This window comes from Garra rufa, chromosome 25 (genome assembly GCF_049309525.1).
Source record: "Garra rufa chromosome 25, GarRuf1.0, whole genome shotgun sequence".
Taxonomy (NCBI): Eukaryota; Metazoa; Chordata; class Actinopteri; order Cypriniformes; family Cyprinidae; genus Garra; species Garra rufa.
This window is the reverse complement of record NC_133385.1, coordinates 31,691,806-31,711,600: the sequence shown is the minus strand read 5'-3', so window position 1 is coordinate 31,711,600 and position 19,795 is coordinate 31,691,806. Positions and strand designations below refer to the sequence as shown.

Here is a 19,795-nt window from a genome sequence, read left to right as displayed (position 1 = left end):
TTGAAAAAGCCAAGAAATAAATCACAACAATAGAGATTTTTCCTATCAAGAAAAACGTTTGATAAAATTACAAAATTAATGCTGAATGATATATGACAGGGAACACTTCTCCGCTATAGCTGCACTTGGTATCAGTGACAAATATTAAATATTTAAAAAATCTTTGTGAAAACGAATGGCAATGACTGGTTATTGGATTCTAAGATTATTATCTTTAGACACAGTCTGACACTTTTTTTGCCATGAACAGACCCAGACCTACTGGGCACTATTCGTCCTCAAGACCAAATTCCATTCATGACAGTCCTGTAGCTTTAGTTTCACGAATTGATCATGTTTGGGACGCTAATCAGCCATTTTAACTGAAAGATGAAGGCGGTGATATTGATGTTGTCCACTAGATGGAGCCACAGGATAAGGAATCTTCTAGGCCTAATATTTTCGAGTTCCCTTCGATCAGTGGGACTGACAGCTCGACATCCATTTTTCCCAGTGAACTCATCTGGCCACAGCACACATTTCCACTGTCTCTTTGACTATCTGAGATGAGCTCTGGCCCAGTGAACCAGAAGCATCACTTGATATATAGCTGTCTGATGAGCCAAACCTGATAACCTTACCTATTACTAATTTACCCTGCTCACAAACTGTTCCAAAACAGCTTATTTGGATATTCTATAACCCTTTTTTATTTTGCCTCTGTCACAACTTTTTTTTAGTGTGGTGTAGCCATCAAAATCAAAATTTGTTTATATTTACAAAATATATTTAAGTTGGTCAGTGAAACTTTGAAAATCTTTTCTTTGTACTTTTGTCAATTAAATAAAAGTTAAAGAGAATTATCAAATTTACAGATTCCTGATTTGTATTGCATTTTACAATTTGTTATTAAATGATTAAACATTTATCTGAAACATTACGTATTGTTCTTGTGATTTTTATTCATGCTGGAAAATGTATTAATTATTTAAAAAACATTGTGTCTATTTTGTATTTTTTAGTCATCAAAATAATTGGATAATAATATGAAAGTGTACTTTGATTTTTATTCTTAAGGTTTTTTTCTATTGATCTAGTATTCTGACAATCCAAAACTTATGATTTCATTCTTAGCTTTATTCCATGTGCAAGGATAGTACGAACAGTGCCTTCAGGTGATGAGATTTTAAAAACAAAAACAATAACTTTATTGTTTCACAGAAGAAAGAAAATAACAATAGGACTGAAATGAAATTAAAATGATTAGCCTATAGTGATTACTTGGTTTTGAAGTTCTTGATTTTCGTTAACTATCCCTTTAAGTAAAATGCAAATACATTCCTTTAAATAAAATAAAACACAAGGCTATATATTTAAGATATTGTTTTTATTACTTATGTTACTTGATTTTAAATAAACATGTTCATCTGTGATTTTTATTGTATGAAACTGGGGAAATTACAGCTGTGCTGACAATGTATTACAAATTCAACAAATCTAACAGAGACATATCCTGTGCTTCCAGGTCAGAGAGCAACTGTCCATCAAAAGCTCATTAGCCAATCAGAGTAGATCGCTGTTAAGCCCGCCCCCACGAGAAGTTTGTGCCAAAACAGCAAACGAAAATTTGCGAAGCGTAAGCGAAAGCTGTGGCAACGTATTCAGAATCCATGATTCACGAAAACGATTCTTTGAAAATCATTAACAAAGAATGAATCATATTTGAAGAGCATGTTAAATTCGTGCGACTGAGTTCATTTTTTCATTTTCATTGTGTTTTTCTTCTTTTGCAGTGGCATATTTTTGATCGTTTCTTGGAAAGTTACGTTCAGTTTTATAAAGTTACGTTCAGTTTTATAGGCACAAAAATAATCCCATAAAGTTACGTTCAGTTTTATAGGCACAAAAATAATCCCATACGATTCAAGCTTTCTCTAGATATATCTCTCATGTCTATGTGTCACGTGTTTGGTTCATTTTTGTGACGCGTTTGTGAAGTTTATGGAGACCGAGACAGCAGAAAGTGCACCCTGTTTGTTTTCTTTCTTTTTTCGTTTTGTTGTTATTATGGGTGTATAAATAAATAAATAAAAGTAGAGATTTGGCATAATAGAAATGAAAATCCCCAACAACTTAGCTCACATAAAGAATTTTTAAAACAGCGTAAGATATAACAAACATGTAATTCAGAGAAGTTAGCTTCATTTAAGGTGTGTAAGTTGCTTGTACTGCATCAGCTTCTTAAGCTAGTACATTACTAATGGCAGCTCGATCTCTGGGAGTGAAAGGGTTAAGGACTTATTTTGTTCAGCTGCACAATGACAGCATTGTACTGTCCTTTCTATTCACTCCCCCCACCTAAAATCCCTGCTGGACCTGAGACTCGAACCCGCAAACTTCAGGTTACAAGTCCGACTCTCTAACCATTAGTCATGAAGATACCTAAAACTAATTGTCAAATAACAAATTCTGTTAATTTGGGGGATCCCTGTGATTGGGCTACAGGCTCAGGCTTGTATTTGAACAATCCCTTTTCTGGAAACTGGTATTATTTATACTGTACCAACCCTCCAAAATTTGAAAATCACACTTTCCATATTAGCTGTTCTGTATCTTTATTGTTATGCATTCCATAAAAATGTTGGGTTGTTTTATTTAAGTCACCTATTGTCTTAAAATAATTTTTTTAGAGTGTAGATGGTGTATTGATCTATTGGTGGTCTAATTGTTTAATAGAATCCAAAGTTTAACCCTCTGGGCTCTCAGGGGGTTTTGGGGCCCTGGAGAAGTTTTGACATTTGTATTTTTTTCAGTATCTTGAAAACAAAATGGCTAAAGTCTGATTACACTGTAATCAGCACAAACTGGGCTGCAATATTATGTGTTTTTGAGAAAACAATGTTTATGCGTGTTTAGTGAAACTAAAATCTAAACTAAGAACTACTAAAAACTACAGTGACACTGTCACTGAGATAAGGCCATAAAACACATGCAGTACATTTATTCACACAACTTTTTAGAACTGTATGTGGTAGAGTTTTTGGCTACAAAATAACAAAAAAATATATTGTTTTCTGAATCGTCAGGCTTGCAGGCAACACGTTGGTTTCATATTTTAAGCTTTCTCTAGATATATCTCTCATGTCTGTGTGTCAAGTGTTCACTGAGTTTGGGTTTTTGTGACACGTTTCAAAAAGAAGTTCAAAGAAACCAAGACAACAGAAAGCACACCCTGTTTAATTTCTTTATTTCACAAAAGCACAGAGTTTTGTTGTTATTTTGAGTGTGTACAAATTAAAGTAGACCCTTTATAGCAGAGGTCTTCAACCCTGCTTCTGGGGACCCACTCTCCTGGAAAGTTTATTTCCAACCTGGATCAGCACACCTGCCTCTGTATATTCAAGCAGTTTTGAGGAGCTTGATTAGATGCTTATGGTGTGCTTGATTAAGGTTGGAGCTAAACTCTTCAGGATAGTGGGTCCCCAGGAACAGGGTCGAAGACCTCTGCTTTATAGATCTGAATGATGTATTGTTCTGTACGATCAAAAATGACGGCATAATTTAAGTTCCCTTCCAGGAACTCGAGCTGCGCCTGAAACGCTAGCGGGAACGCCATTGGCGAACCACGCTCTGAATCCCTATCGAAAGTCCAATAGGAGGGCGTGACGTCACGGGCGTGATGACATCACCGACCAGGAAGCTATAAAAGCACGTGCGCCGGCAACGGCGTCAGCTTCTGTCATTCAGCGAAGCTGTGTCTGCTCTGTGTCTGTCTGTTTCACGTTTTTTTTTTGTGCCAGTTTGCATAAGCTTTCTTTTCTAAGTGAAACATGTCATTAGATAAGAGTTTTGTGGGCAAAAGTCTGAGCGAGGGGAAGATCGCGTTTCAGACTGTGTGTTCCTCCCTGTCAGCGTTATATTACTGATGGGGATACACACAGTCTGTGCGTGGTCTGCCTGGGATCCTTCCCAGTGCGAGTGCTCTGATCCCGGAAGGCTCTTTTTGAGAAAGGAGCCTTCACTAGTGTTCCCCATGGTGCAGCCCCTCCCGTGTACCAGCTCCTCGTACCGTGAGGCACAGAAAGAGAACGTCCCTTCCCGAACCCCGAAACTGAGGGTCGTCCTTCAGTCGAGGAGGTCCTCAGCTAAGCAGTCCTGACGGGTGCTCAGGACCGCTGAGGGCAGCCCCTATCGGGGACGAGCGGGTAGCACCGCATTCCACGGTGTCCGTCTCTCCCCGAGGCCAGTCTGCTACCCCTGCCAGGGTTACAGGGTGCAGCGGTCTCCTGCGAGTCAAAACCTCGGTCTGTTCCGCCCGCTTGCGTAGCGGAGCCGAGGGGCTCGCCACCCCATGGGGGTCCCTAGAGCAGTTAGTTTGGATCTCTCTTGCCGGTCCGTTATTACAGGTAACCGAGCTAGCAGTTCAGGCAACACCAGAGACCAGTCTCGAGAGGCTGGTTCCCTTAGTAGACTATTTAGCAGCGTGGAAACTACTGCCAAACGTGTCTGCGTGGGTCCTGCGTACTATAGAAAAAGAATATTACATCCAGTTCGGCGCCCCGCCGCCGCCTTTCGAAGGGTTTTTTTCCACCAATGTGGGCCTCGAGCAGGCTCTAATATTGGAGCAGGAAATAAATACCCTCCTGAGGAAGAAGGCCATTGAGGTGGTCCCTCCTCACAAGAGGGAGGTCGGGTTCTAAAGCCGGTACTTCATTGTTCCAGAGAAGGATGGGGGCTTGCGTCCCATTTTAGATCTGCGTTGGCTGAACCTCTCAGTCAAGAGGCTGAAGTTCAGGATGCTAACACTCAATCAGCTCATGTCTCAAATCAGGTCCGTGGACTGGTTTGTCACGATAGATCTAAAAGATGCATACTTTCACGTCTCCATCCTTCCCCTACACAGGGAGTTCCTGAGGTTTGCTCTCAGTAGCGAAGCTTACCAATATCGCGTTCTTTCTTTCGACCTAGGACTCTCACTCCGTATGTTCATGAAGTGTGTGGATGCAGCTCTGGCTCCTCTGCGACTCCAGGGCATTTGCATACTAAACTACATAGACGATTGGCTGATTTTAGCTAAATCAGAACAGTTAGCGGCTCAACATCAAGATGTTGTTCTCGCTCACATGAGAACGCTGGGGTTAAGACTAAACACCAAGAAAAGTGTGCTATCTCCATTACAGAGGACAACTTATCTAGGTGTGGTGTGGGATTCAACCACGATGCAGGCACGTCTGTCACCTGCTCGGATCAAGTCGATTCTCACTGCAGTCAGGAGAGTCAGAGAAGGCCAGTCACTTACTGTAAAAGAGTTTCAAAACTATTGGGTCTGATGGCAGCTGCATCCAACGTGACACCTCTTGGCCTGCTGTACATGAGGCCCCTACAGTGGTGGCTCAAGACCAAAGGGTTCTCCCCGAGGGGAAACCCGCTTCGCACAATCAAGGTCACGCGGCAAGGCTTACGTGCCTTAGACGTGTGGAAGAAAACTTGGTTCTTGTGTCAGGGCCCGGTGCTGGGAGCTCCTTGTCGCAATGTTACGCTAGCGACGGACGCGTCCCTCTCCAGTTAGGGAGCGGTCATGAGTGGCCGCTCAGCCCGTGGTCTGTGGAGTGGTCGCCATCTCACCTGGCATATCAATTGTCTAGAGATGCTGGCCGTGTTTTATGCACTAAGACACTACCTCCCGGACCTGAGAGATCGCCATGTGTTGGTGCACACCGACAACACAGCGGTGGTCTACTATATCAATTACCAGGGGGGTCTGCGTTCGCGTCCTTTGAACAAATTGGCACACCAGATCCTTCTGTGGTCCCAGGACAAACTCCTTTCGTTGAAAGCAGTGCATATTCCTGGGCATCTCAGTTTGGGAGCAGACATCCTGTCGAGGCAGGGGCTGAGGCGCGGGGAATGGATGCTTCACCCAGACATGGTGCAGCAGATTTGTAAAAGTGTTTGGTCAGGCTCAAGTGGACCTCTTTGCGACTCAAGAGACATCGCAATGTCCCCTTTAGTACTCTCTGACTCATCCAGCTCCCCTGGGGAATCAGTCTACTCCTGGTAGCCCCGTTTTGGCCGGCCCGAGTATGGTTCTCAGACCTGATTTTTCATAGCTTCTGGTCTCTCAGCCGAGGTTGTTGAGACCATCCTCCAATCCAGAGCTCCCTCTACGAGGAAAGTGTATGCACTTAGATGGAGACTTTTTACTACATGGTGTAGAGACCGTCAGTTTGACCCAGTTAACTGCCCGATTGGTACAGTCCTGGAGTTCCTACAGGCTCGTTTCTCCACTGGAATATCAAACTCCATTCTGAAGGTGCTCGTGGCGGCGATTTCGGCCTACCACACCCATCTTGGTGGCCTTTCAGTAGGCAAGAATCCCCTCGTCATACTCTTCCTCCGCAGTGTGCTGAGGCCGAGGCCTCCAGTATGACCCCGTGTCCCCACGTGGGACCTAGCTGTGGTGCTTGAAGCCCTCTGTGGTCCTCCCTTCGAACCAATCGAGGAGATCTCAGACCGCTTCCTGTCTATCAAGACTACGCTGCTTTTAGCCTTGTTTTCTCTGAAGAGAGTAGGAGACCTGCAGGCCCTTTCGGTGGCCCCTTCATGTCTTGACTTTGCGCCCAGCATGGCCAAAGCCTTCCTTTACCCTCGAGCAGGGTATGTCCCTAAGGTCCCTACATCCACACCACAGCCAGTCGTGCTTCAGGCTTTCTGTCCTCCTCCTTTCACGGAACCAGACCAAGAGAATCTAAATCGCATGTGCCCAGTTCGTGCACTGGACGCCTACGTCCACAGAGCTGCCCTGTGGCGTAGGTCAGACCAGCTGCTGGTATGTTACGGCAAACCTAAGAGGGGTTTACCGGCATCTAAACAAACTCTGAGCAGATGGATCATAGATGCCATCTGCTCCGCTTACGAGTCCTCTGACCTCCCCTCACCATTGAAAGTCAAGGCTCACTCAACCAGCGCTATGACCGCTTCTAAAGCTCTTCTCGCAGGTGTCCCAATTCAGGACACAGCAGGATGGTCCACGCCACTTACCTTTGTCAGGTTCTATGACCTTGACCTTTCTGCCACTCCTGGCACCTCTGTTCTTTTGCCCTAGTTCCTGGGCAGGAATTTGGAATTCTGGAGGCGTGAGCATCTCGTTCCCCATAGTGCTTCAGACGCAGCTTGAGTGCCCGGAAGGAAACATCCCAGGTTAGGTATGTAACCATGGTTCCCTGAGGGAACGAGACGCTGCGTCTCGAACCCATTCTTCCAGCATCCCTGCGAGCGCTCGCTACATGCTTCGAAGCTGACACCGTTGCCGGCACACGTGCTTTTATAGCTTCCTGGTCGGTGACATCATCACGCCCGTCACATCACTCCCTCCTATTGGACTTTCGATACGGATTCAGAGCATGGTTCGCCAATGGCGTTCCCCATAGCGTTTCAGATGCAGCGTCTTGTTCCCTCAGGGGACCTGGGACGTTCCTTTTGGTGTTCTCAGGAAAAAAAAACACACAAAACGTGCCGGCGCATTTGTCAACCCCAGAGGGTTAAACATGTTTTAATGTACTACTGTACTTTACCGCCTCAATACTAACACCACTACCCATTAAGAGAGGGATGTCCAAATTCTTAACATTCATGAAACATTACATGAGAAATACCTGGATGGCTTACAGTAATTTCTGCAGAGTGAATGGCAAGGAAATGGCACATCTGATGCCATTGGTCACTTGGCAATGCCAACACGATGGATTGGTGATAATATTGTGGTTGTGAATGGAAAGATCTTCACAGATTGGACAAAAATGTCCTTTTATTGGTTTTACTAGCCCTATTTGCAAGGGATTAGTATTATCTGGGGCCCTCGTGTGATTTAGACATTACCCCCGACATCTGAATTTTCTAAATTCTTCATTAAAGATCGATAAAAAGACACACAGAAAAACAAAAACCTTGAAAAAATGATATACGACCCCACCAAATCAGAATGGTGATTTGCACAGGACTAATATTATCACAGGACAAAATATGGTAGGTCAATTGCAACAGACAACCTCTGCAATTATTACAAATGACTGCAGGTCTTCAGGTAATACTAGTCCTGTGTGAACAGGGCTTGAATTTTGTTATATTCAATTGGGAATTACACTGTAAAGGTAAATCAGATTAGTTTAATGTTAGATAGACAGACCTCAATTGCCCAACCCTGGACCAGTGAAGGGCCACATTACGGGCCTTATGCAACAACCCAAGATGTTCATTAAGTGGAACTGGCCACTTTTACCAAATTTTTGCTAGCTTACACATCACCTGCCCTTCCCGAGCTGCCGTTGTACTTTTGAATTTGTCCCAAACAAGGCAGGTTTGTGCAGTTGTGAAATTCTGAGGTTTGTAAAAAGCATGAGATCAAGTGTGAGTCATCAACAGGCCCATACAGAAATCACTTGCAGGAAATGATTGAATTATAAAATTACTAAACAAGAACAAATTTTATGTTTAGGCGGACTATCCTTTTAAGGACACTTCCTTAAACAACCCAAAGACCACACCTACTTTTCTGCGACAATCAACTATTTCAAGGAGGTTCCATAGAGTAAAAATTCCCAATGCTGATAACATCAGCTAAATTTCTTAGAAGTTCAAGTAACTTTATGTTTCTTTTTTCCTACTTATAGGTAATTTCTTAGCAGACTAAGAAGAATGGCTCACAGAAGAGAAATGGCCAAGAGCAGAGGTGAGTAAAAGTTAATGAACTGTTTTTTGATACTGTATCGCTACTGTTCTTGAACTAAATTCAATTAACACTCAAGTTCAATAACAACACTGTTGTCTTCAGTAGAACTGCTCATACTGTAGCTAAATTTAACTTATCAATTGTGAACCAACACTGCACTGACCGGAGCTGAATAATGACTCTAGTCTATTTCTTGCTACAGCTACTTTACAGCAGAATTTTGATTGCCTCATTTTAGAGTTTGCATTATTGATTCCATTATTTCCTGTTTAAAGGGAAGCTTTTATGCGTGTTCACTTTTTCAAGTAGTGTGCAATGTTGCTGTTACGTTACAAAAAAAGATCTGCAAGGTTACAAAGCTCATAGGGGCTTAATTAAAACAGGAACTAAACAGGGCATTTAAGAAAAACAAGGGAAAAGAGGTGCTGCATTTTATAAAGGACTCTCTATTTTAGAGCACTATAAAAATAGCAGTGACTTGACTTGTCTTTATAATGTCAAATCGCCTGCAGAAGTGCCGACTCAGTGTTTACAAGGTGAACATGCAGTAGATCACATGCCCTTCACAAAAAAAAAACGTGATGTAGGACGATTTTGACATTGAAGAAGAAAACGAGACAGGAGTTTTTCAACATACCCTAGCTGTGTTGACCAGGGGGAAAAAAATACAGTTCACATAGACTTAGATGAGATGGGCATTTGAGGTTAAAAAGTATATAAATTGTAAATTTGTTTTGAAAATGACAGATCGTTTTGCTAAATAAGACCCTTCTTCATCGGCTGGGGTCGTTTAGAGTCATTTGAAGCTGCATTTAAACTGCATTTTGGAAGTTTAAACTTGGGGGCACCATTGAAGTCCATTATATGGAGATAATTTCTAAAATGTTTTCCTCAAGAAACATAATTTCTTATTGATCAATTTAAAGCGTATGGGCTAGTTTAGTTACATTTTGAGAGCTAAGGTCATGTGAGAAACAGAGATATTTCAGGGTCAAATAAAGAGACTGAAAAGGAAAATGGAAGTGAAGGAGCAGTTCAGGAGAGAACTGTAAATTATTTTGTATTTCCCCAGCCTAAGGATTCAAAACTTTTTTTTAATGTAATGGCCATACAAAAAATTGTCTGTGTTTCAGAATTGGTTGTGGATGTATTGGATGACCTGGATGTGCGGGAGCCTAAAATTTTGCCCCAGTCCTCCCCTGCTTCAGGTATTTACATTCTAAATTTTGTGCTATTTGACTCAAGTTTGTGCAAAAGCATCATGTAAAAACTGACATTTGTTATTCTACAGAAAATACGGTCGAAAATCACCTCAACTTCTTCCAGGAGCTTCTTCCATCTGCTGACCACACAGCTTTGCTCTATCATCTCTCTGACCTGTGTTTAGCTAAGTTCCCCAGGTTGCAAAGGATTCTCAGAGAGTGTGCTGTTGAAACCCAGCATCTGTATAAGTCCTCTGAGGCTCTTCTGCTAAAGGTAAAGCCAATCTTTATCTCACAGTTCTCTTACTGAAGTCCAAACAAAGAAGCAGATTAAAACAAGCAGATATTATCAACAATAGCAATCAAGGATAGATTTGCATTGAATTTAAACGAGAAGTTTAAAAAAAGAACAAAAATTTGCAGATAATTTACTCACCCCCTTGTCATCCAAGATGTTCATGTCTTCCCTTCTTCAGTTGTAAAGAAATTATGTTTTTTGAGGAAAACATATCAGGATTTCTCCCCATATAATGGACTTCTATGGTGCGCCTGAGTTTGAACTTTCAAAATGCAGTGTAAATGCAGCTTCAAAGGGGTCTCAACGATTCCAGCCGAGGAAGGAGTGTTTTATGTAGAGAAACGACTGGTTGTTTTCTTAAAAAAAAAAAAAAAAACTGACAATTTATATACTTTTTATCTTAAAATGCTCATCTTGTCTGGCTCTGCATGAGCTCTATTCCAGTTCAAAACCAGAATGCACAAATGCTCATGCAGAGCTAGACAAGACAAGACAAGAAAAAAAAGTGTATAAGTTGTCAATTTTTTTGGAAAATAACCGATCATTTTTCTAGATGAGACCCTTCTTTCTCAACTGGGATCATTTAAAACCCTTTGAACCTGCATTTAAACTGCATTTTGGAAGTTCAAACTCGGGAGCACCATAAAAGTCCGTTATGGAGATAAATCCTAAAATGGTTTCCTCAAAAAACATAATTTCTTTATGACTGAAGAGAGAAATACATGAACATCTTGGATGACAAGGGAGTGAGTACATTATCTGAAAATGTATATTTTGGAAGTGAACTTCTTTTTTAAGGTAGAAAATTTGCAGTGTACTTTTGAAGGCATAAATATGTACCATTTTGAGTACCAAAGGTACAAAGATACCTTTTAGCTTTTATAACTCAGGGCACTATACTATTATACTGCAACAGTATAATAGTTCAAGTTAAATATCTAATATAAAAGTGTTTATTCTTTATCTTTTGGAAGTTGCGTTCAACTCAGATATCGAAGAAGGCATCAGTTTGAAAGAGAATGATGCCCTTTAATTTTTTTTAATTGTCTTTAGTGCGAGGACACAAGTAACCAAATGGTTTCTTCACTGTTACCTGAGCTTAAACTCGCTGTTGAAAAAGATCAAACAAAGGTGGCTACGATGACCTTGGAAAAAGCAGGACAATGGATCGCAGAAATTGTTGACAGGGTGAAAGAGGTGGTGGACAGGTAAAATGTTAAAAAATGGTCTAAACTGTTACACATCAAAGCATTATAATTTATAAAGTCACAAAGTTTATTTCTATCTAAAATCATTCATCATCAGATATGAGAAACACAACCACAGTGTGGCTTCATGCACTAGTGATGTGATTAATGAAAAGGCTGAGAGAGAGAAAAACTTATCACAAATTACTAAGGAGATAGAGGCTCTAGAGAAGGTGGTGAGTGGTCTTCAGATGGAACTGAGGAAAACCTTAGAGGAAATTGGACGAATCGAGGCACAGATTGGACAGAGAAAGCCACAGCGTTTTGTTCATGGCAAAGTTGCTTCTAGCAAAATGTCTGGTTTGTCAGTCCTGGCTGTCATTGTACCATTTGCCGGAGCCATTGTTAAATCCATTTCTGAACCTGAAAGTGGTCGTGTAAGACCTCTGCTCAATCAAAGAGCTCGACTTTTTGCTCAGAGCTTAAAACTAAAAAATGAGCAGCGCAACATCCAAGTCAGGCTGACTGATGCTCAGCTGAACTTGGCAAAGATTAAGACAGAAAAGGGTGAGATTCTTTCATCTAAAAGATTTTATTGGTCAGAAGTTACCTATGTTACGTATGTAGCCCTAGTTCCCATCGGACACGAGGCTGCATCCGAAAACGCTTTGGGAATGCCATCAGTGAGACCATGCTCTGAAACACATGTAAAGCCAATAAAAAAATGCGACCTCATGGTCAGATGACCTAGAGACTAGGAAGCTATAAAAGCATGTGGCAGCTTCTGCTCCAGAGAAGCTAGTGCGACGCAGGGGCGCCGGAAGTATGGCTGAAGACGCAGCCGACTCCCGCTGGGGAACTACCTAGGTTACATATGTAACCCTAGTTCCCCTAGGGAAAGAGGCTGCGTCTTCAGCCATACTTCCGGCACCCCTGTGTTTTACAAAAACGCTTTGGAAACGATGTACCAACACCACCAGTCTTGCAAGCCTAGTGCTAGTGTGTCTGCAACACAGCTAAGGCAAAAGGATACCTCTCGTGGAGTGAGCCTTGATCCCCAAAGGAATGGGGAGGTCAGAGGACTTGTAAGCTAGGGAGATGGACTCCACTATCCAATGACTAAGGGTTCGCTTCGCAAGGGAAGACCCTTCTTATCCACGGAGAAGATCTGTGGACATGAGCACTAGACACACACAGTTTAGCTTCTTCTCGTCTAACTCCCAAAAGAGAGGAGGACAGAAAGCCTCAAGCATGACAGGCCTCAGCACACCACAGAGGACACAGACTGCTAAGGGGTGTCTTCCCACTGAACGATCCCTGATAGCGATGTGGTAAGCAGAAATTGGCACCACCTATATTGCTGCACCATAAAAAGAACGCATTCCACTTTAGGGCGAAGTGTTTCCTCGTAGAGGGAGCTCTGGAATGGAGAATGGTCTATACAACCTCGGTTGAGTCACCCCCCCCAGGGGCCACACCCACAGTTTGCACAACTCTGGGCGGGGGTCATAGTGACACTCTGAAATAAAAGCTGTGAAAATTGGCACTTAAAAACAGAGTGCTAGCTTTTCTATTGGCATTACACGTGTTTCAGAGCATGGTCTCGCTGATGGCGATCCCAAAACGTTTTCAGACGCAGCCGACTCCCGTTGGGGAACTTTAGAGTGATCTCTCATAATTAATGTCTGATTCCTATTGCTTCCAAAGGTTCAATACCAGAACTTTTTCATCTGAGAGAAGTTCAAAAGTGCCTTTCTCAAATCCAACAAACTCTGATTCAACAAAATACGTTCTGGAAATCAGTGCAAGTATTTCTGGAGGCTCTCAAAGGCGAGACCTTTGCTAATGAACACTTCATCGGAGAGAGTGAACTGAAGGAGATTGTTCTGACGCATATTGATTTAGCACAAGAGGTAATTTAGACACTGAGTAAATGAGTTAATTTCATCACATTTTCTGTTGTGATTCATTTTCACTTTACACCTTTTCAGCATTGGAAGGCCTTCGGTGAATCCTGTCTGAACGCCAAGGGCAACTTTAGCTTGCAGAATAAGGATGCGTATAAGTTCCTGGAGACCAACCCGTCTTCACTTTCACCAGAGGAATGGAAGAGACGGTATGACTCTGTCATTGTGAAGCTGAGAAAAATAAATCCTGATCCCATCATTCTCCAACCACCAACTGCCACCCTTACTTTTCCTTACCATGATTTACTAGCTTAGGAAGTCTTTACAGTACATTGAAGTGCATGAATTTTATAATAATTTAGTTTTACCAACTGCTTTGAATAAAATATGGGATTTTTTTTTTAATTAGACCTACTTTAAATGATTTGGTGAAATTGGTGAATGATTGTTATCTTTAAATGTGGCCGCATTATTTCCAACATATACAGATTTGCTTTGAAAACTTTTGAAAACTGCTTTGAGTGTTATTGTGAATTAATATCAAATATCTAACTAAAATGAACAAATAAAAATCCTGAATTTAACTGTACAGTAAGTCATGATAAATTACTGTGAAACAATAAAAAGGTGACAAAATGCATGATGCATAAAAATAAGGCAAAAATTCAATCAAACAATAAGAGAGAGAGTGGAAAAAAAGATTTTGTATTATGAATGTGAAGTAAAACTTGTCAATCATCTTGACTGTACTTTGATTTATTTCTTGCAAAATTGCAGTGGTACTAGATATTTGATCATTTTTATAATTTATAGTTGACAAAAGTTAGGGTGAGACACTAAGGGGTAAATAGGGTAAATTTTATTGACTTTACCCAGTTGATTGATTTACATTGATAATTGCAAACATTTTTTGTATTACAACTTTTCCAAAATGTTAGGTTTAAATATGCAAATGAGGCATTATTTAATGAAATATGTGTTAATTTGCATACATTTCTAGTACAAAAATCTAACCACTGGAGTCAGTTTCAAAATTCTTCTTTTTTTTTGACATATTAGAGTCAAAAGTTTTTACAGAGGGAATATATCTCACTTTTCACATAATTCAGAAAATACTTATTTTCACAATTTTGGGGGGAATAAAAATGTTGTTTATAACCAAGCAAATTACATATAAACAATTCCTTCTGTAAAAAAACCTTAAGAATATAGACAAGAATAAAAATGTTACAAAAAGTTTGGTGTGTGTAAGTGCTACAGAAGTGGAGATTTTTGGCTCAGTGTAGGAAAAGAAGACTCATTTTGAGAAAACAAATCAAAATGCATACTCAAGATATGACACAAAATATGAAAGCCTGTTTCTGCCACTGAATAATTAAAAAAAAAAAAGGTAATTGGTACTTTTAATCTCACAATTCTGACTTTATTTCTCAGAATTGCATGATACAAACTGGCAATTTTAACGTTTTTTGCAAGAACAAAAATCACACAACAATTATCTTTTTTTTTTTTTATTCAGTGGCAGAAACAGCTATTGTAACAAAATGTATTTATTTATTTAAATTTGACATTGTTCTCTCCTCTGACTGCCGTTATCAGTCCCTCAAATGTTTCTATTTTTTTAAAGTCGGGGACACACTACCATATCCTAAAATTGCCACTGGACACTCTTTTGCCTTATATTAAGAACAACTTCAAAATGAATGTGTATTTTACTTTGGCTCCTAGACTGTCATGATCAGTGCATCTTGTCTCAACTAGGGGGAGTAAAAAGCCTTCTTAAATTCTTCATATCCTTTGATTCCAAACACATTTAATTCTTGTCCTCTCCAGTAATCTTCTCATAAAGTAAGAGTAAGGCTGTTTTCATCCACACAGCACATAAGGCATGTAATATGGCAGTGAAATTACTAATAATAAAGGAAAGATTTTGAATAAACTTTGAATTAACTGCAGAGGTGGGTAGAGTACCCAAAATCTGTACTCAAGTAAAAGTACAAGTACTTATGGAAATATTTACTCAAGTATGAGTAAAAGTAACAATCTTAATAGTTACTTGAGTAAGAGTAAAAAAGTATCCGAAGAAAAAAGTACTCAAGTAGCTAGTTACTAGTTACTTCTTGATATGAAGTGAAGACCCTGAATTTCAAACTGTTTGGAAAGCTTCCGCACACCTCTCCTTGAAAACATTATATTTATATATATAATATATATATATATATACACACACACAGGGCTCGCAAAATTTCTGGTAGCCCTTCGGGCAGGTACTCTTCAGGTTTTGGTAGCCCGAAAATTAATTTAACTAGCCCAAATAAAAAAAGACCTTTTTTTAAATATAGAAAATCAGATAGGAGTCTAATCAAAAACATTTTTAATACACAAATATTAACAAATATCAAGGAAGTAATTTTATTTCATTATATTTATTTAATTTAGTGTATCTGCAGAATTTTTAAATATTAATTTAAAGCAATTCATAACCATTTTTAAGATATGCAAAAGTAAAATAAACAGTAATGGGATTGGACAATGTAAAGTAGAATATTAAGCCATAAAATGGCATGATTTAACATTCAGATACAGTTTCACACAAAAACAAAATATGTTACACTATGGCATTTCATCCTTTAAACATTAAAAGGGATAAACTGAGTATATAATTTATTATATTTATTTGAAACATAAATATTACTGTACTTGTTTAGATTTTTAGAAGGCACCTTAACTTTTTACATTTACAACTCTGTGTTTGCTGCATAAAAACATGGGTCGATAATTGCAATCATTTGACCATAAACAGCTGAAAAGAATGTTTTGAAATGAAAAATTAATTATCTGTCACGAGGGGGCGCTTTAGGAGCGCTGAAATATTACGTTCCCCCTCAGTCGAGTCACTCCGACGTTACATGGGAACTCGCCTGAGAGTCCAATCACCTCTGAGCCTTATACAACAGGCCAATGAAAATTGGCGAGTGGAATTTGCATGCCAAGCCACTCCCCCATACATACGGGTATATAAGATGGCGGCTGCAACACACTCATCAGATTCATGCTTCAGAGCCTCTCACACGAGCCGCTGTTGTTCTTCAAAGAAGATACAAGATTTCGTCAGAGTTCTTCAGAGTTCTCTCACTCTCTCTCTCTCTGCTGGTGCGTTGCCAAATCACTAAAAGAGCTATAAGAGACTGTTTGGCAGCCACCAGCGATCCTCCCGTGGGCTGCCGTTCTAACGGCATCAAGCCGCCTGCATTCCAGCGAGCAAGCCCCGTCAAGTGCACAGCCGCCCCGCGGCTTCTCCCTGGGCAGACCGGGAGCTAAAAGAGTCAATTTCTCACGGCCGATTCAGACGTTCTTTTCAGAATGCCTTTTCGGCCGTGGGCTTCAGGATGCGGTAGTTTCCTCTCCTCTGCGGACGGACATGATCTCTGCCTCACATGTATAGGTTTTGAGCATGCTGAAGCGGCGATCATGGATGGTTCATGCCCGCACTGCGAGTGCATGACCATGGCCACGCTGAGGTCCCGCCGCTCGTTCGCGAGGCGGCTCCCCCCGCCTTCCTACCGTGGTAAGTCATTAAGCCGCCAATGTTTTTCGGCCACCGCGGCGAGATGCGGGGGGGACCTAAGAGTCACCGTGCGGAATGCACCGCCGGCTGAGAAAGCCCTGCGGTCTTCTGCACCACAGCGTGACCCCGTCGAGTTCCCGCAGCAGTACGCTTCCCCGCCTAGCGGGCTGAACGTCTCCTTCGGTGCTCCTGCAGACGATGAGATGTCAACCGCAGCATCAGAGGGAGAGTCGGTGGGTGAGACGGACGCCTCGGCGGCGCGACCCCCTCTCGAGGTGGTCGCTCTGTCTGACGCGGACGTCGAGCTCTCGGCTATGCTCCTCCGGGCCGCCAGGGGGATCGGTCTTGAGGTGCCTCCAGCGCCTCCGGCCGATCCCTCTAGGCTTGATGATTGGTTTTTAGGGAGGGCTCCCGCGACTCCGCCGCGGTCCCCCCAGTCCCATTTTTCCCGGAGGTGCACGAGGAGCTGACTAAGACCTGGCGGGCCCCCTTTTCATCTCGGACCCGCCCCAGCTCCTCTCCCCTCGCCACCCTCGATGGCGGGGCGGCCAGGGGGTACGTGGCCATCCCCCAGGTTGAGCGCGCTGTGGCGGTGCATCTTTGCCCACGCGGCGCTGCCACCTGGCGGGATCGCCCGAATCTCCAGTCCAAGGCGTGTGAACGCTCGTCCGCGCTTGCGGGCCGCGTTTATCATGCTGCTGGGCAGGCCGCTACCGCCTTGCACGCCATGGCCACTCTCCAAGTTTACCAGGCTCAGGCGCTAAAACAACTGCACAAGGGTGGTCCTGACCAGGGAGTTTTGGAAGAACTCCACGCCGCCACCGACTTCGCCCTCCGGGCCACGAAGGTCACGGCGCGTTCCCTTGGTCAGGTGATGTCCACGGCTGTGGTCCAGGAGCGACACCTGTGGCTCACTCTGGCTCAGATGGCAGACGCCGACAAAGCTCGCTTTCTTGACGCTCCCATCTCCCAGAGTGGCCTCTTCGGCGACACTGTCGAGGACTTTGCCCAGCAGTTCTCGGCAGTCCAGAAGCAGACGGAGGCGATCAAGCACATCCTGCCCCGCCGCGAACCTTCCTTCCCGCCGCCGGTGGCCCAACCTCCGCCTGCTCGTCGCCGAGGGCGCCCCCCCGCAGCCTCCAAAGAGAAACCCAAACCTGCTCCATCCCCCGCCGAGCTTCACGAGGCCAGGCTGGCTCGACGTCGAGCTAGCCGTGGGAGAGGTGCGCCGCCCGCCTCTCAGGGACCGGCTAAGAACACACGCAAGAGATCTGCGAAACGTCCCTGACGCGGGCAACCCAGAGGTGGAGAAGATGGCTCTTCAGGCGACGAGAACATCTACGTCTCCGCTCCCGGTGGAGGGCCGGGAGTTGCTGTGCACCCTGACGCTGCCGCCGGCCCACGGGTCGGCGGTACCCAAAACTTCACAAAAAGAGCCAATTTTCTCACCTCTGGGGTCTCGGCCCCGCGTTCCCGTCTCGAGCGGCACACGTCTACCCTCTCGATACAGGACTCGGAGCTGTCTGTCGCCAGCGCAGGAACCAGGGAAGAAGGTAAGAGCTGCCTCGAGCAGTCTGACTCCTCTCCAGGACGTTTTTCCTTCTGGGCGCAGTCCCCTTCCCGTTCCTCCCCTAGGCTGCCCCACCACGGTCACGTCGGTCAACGTTCCCTTGATTCCCCTGGCGAAGCGGCTGGGAGCCTGGCTTCAGCTTCCCAGCCCCTCGCGGTGGTTGATACGGACGGTACATCTCAGCTATGCGATTCAATTCGCCAGGCGTCCGCCCAGGTACACAGGCGTTCTCTACACTACTGTTCATTCGGACACACATGCCGCTGTCCTGCGTGCGGAGGTCGCGGTCCTACTGGCGAAGGACGCGATCGAGCCAGTCCCTCCAGCCGAGATGAAGTCAGGGTTCTACAGTCCCTACTTCATCGTGCCCAAAAAGAGTGGTGGGTTAAGACCCATCCTGGATCTCAGAGTCCTGAATCGGTCCCTTCTCAGGCTGCCGTTCAAGATGCTGATGACAAGACGCATGCTGACTTGCATCCATCCCCAGGATTGGTTCGCAGCCATCGAACTGAAGGACGCCTACTTTCACGTCTCGATTTTACCTCGCCACAGGCCCTTTCTTCGGTTTGCGTTCGAGGGTCGAGCGTATCAGTACAAGGTGCTCCCATTTGGCCTGGCCCTCTCTCCCCGCGTCTTCACGAAGGTCGCGGAGGCTGCCTTGTCCCCTCTTTGGCAGACAGGCATCCGTGTTCTCAACTATCTCGACAACTGGCTTTTGATAGCTCTCTCGCGGGATCTGTTGTGCGAGCAGAGGGACCTGGTGCTTCGGCACCTCAGCCATCTGGGCCTTCAGGTCAACCGAGAGAAGAGCAAACTCTCCCCAGTGCAGAGGATCTCTTTTCTCTGTGTGGAGCTGGATTCGGTTGCTATGACAGCCCGCCTCACCAACGAGCGTGAGCAGTCGGTGCTGAAATGTCTGAAGTTGTTCAGACACAAGACAGCGGTTCCTCTCAAAACTTTTCAGAGGCTCCTGGGGCATATGGCAGCTGCAGCCGCGGTGACGCCGCTCGGCTTGCTTCTTATGAGACCGCTTCAGCACTGGTTACACGACCGAATCCCCAGACGGGCATGGCACCGTGGCACACTCCGGATTGGCGTTTCCCCGCAGTGTCGCCGCCTATTCAGCCCCTGGTCAGACCCTGCCTTCCTTCGGGCCGGAGTACCCCTGGGTCAGGTGTCCAGGCAAATTGTGGTTTACACAGATGCCTCCACCACAGGTTGGGGTGCTGTTTGCAACGGGCAGGCAGTTTCGGGCTCCTGGACAGGACCTCAACTGCAGTGGCACATCAATTGCCTCGAGTTGTTGGCAGTGCTTCTGGCCCTTCGTCGCTTCCGACCGACGGTGCGTCAGAAGCA

At 43.9% G+C, this 19,795-nt stretch overlaps 1 protein-coding gene across 1 annotated transcript; it reads left to right on the top strand.

Annotated features, from left to right (window-relative positions):
* The first annotated feature begins 8,586 nt into the window (after positions 1-8,586).
* LOC141302122 (uncharacterized) lies at positions 8,587-13,982 on the top strand. Its single transcript, XM_073832314.1, has 7 exons — positions 8,587-8,707; positions 9,841-9,915; positions 9,999-10,183; positions 11,261-11,415; positions 11,513-11,961; positions 13,102-13,307; positions 13,386-13,982. The coding sequence occupies exons 1-7, from the start codon at positions 8,674-8,676 to the stop codon at positions 13,614-13,616; spliced, it is 1,335 nt and encodes a 444-aa protein (XP_073688415.1). The 5' UTR covers positions 8,587-8,673; the 3' UTR covers positions 13,617-13,982.
* The last annotated feature ends 5,813 nt before the right edge of the window (positions 13,983-19,795 follow it).

What these genes read in the sequence shown, in the direction of transcription:
- LOC141302122 (XM_073832314.1), top strand. Translation starts at nt 8,674, where the DNA reads ATGGCTCACAGAAGAGAAATGGCCAAGAGCAGAG. An exon ending in AGAAATGGCCAAGAGCAGAG is followed by an intron (nt 8,708 to 9,840) that starts GTGAGTAAAAGT and finishes TCTGTGTTTCAG; the next exon opens with AATTGGTTGTGGATGTATTG. An exon ending in ATATTGATTTAGCACAAGAG is followed by an intron (nt 13,308 to 13,385) that starts GTAATTTAGACA and finishes ACACCTTTTCAG; the next exon opens with CATTGGAAGGCCTTCGGTGA.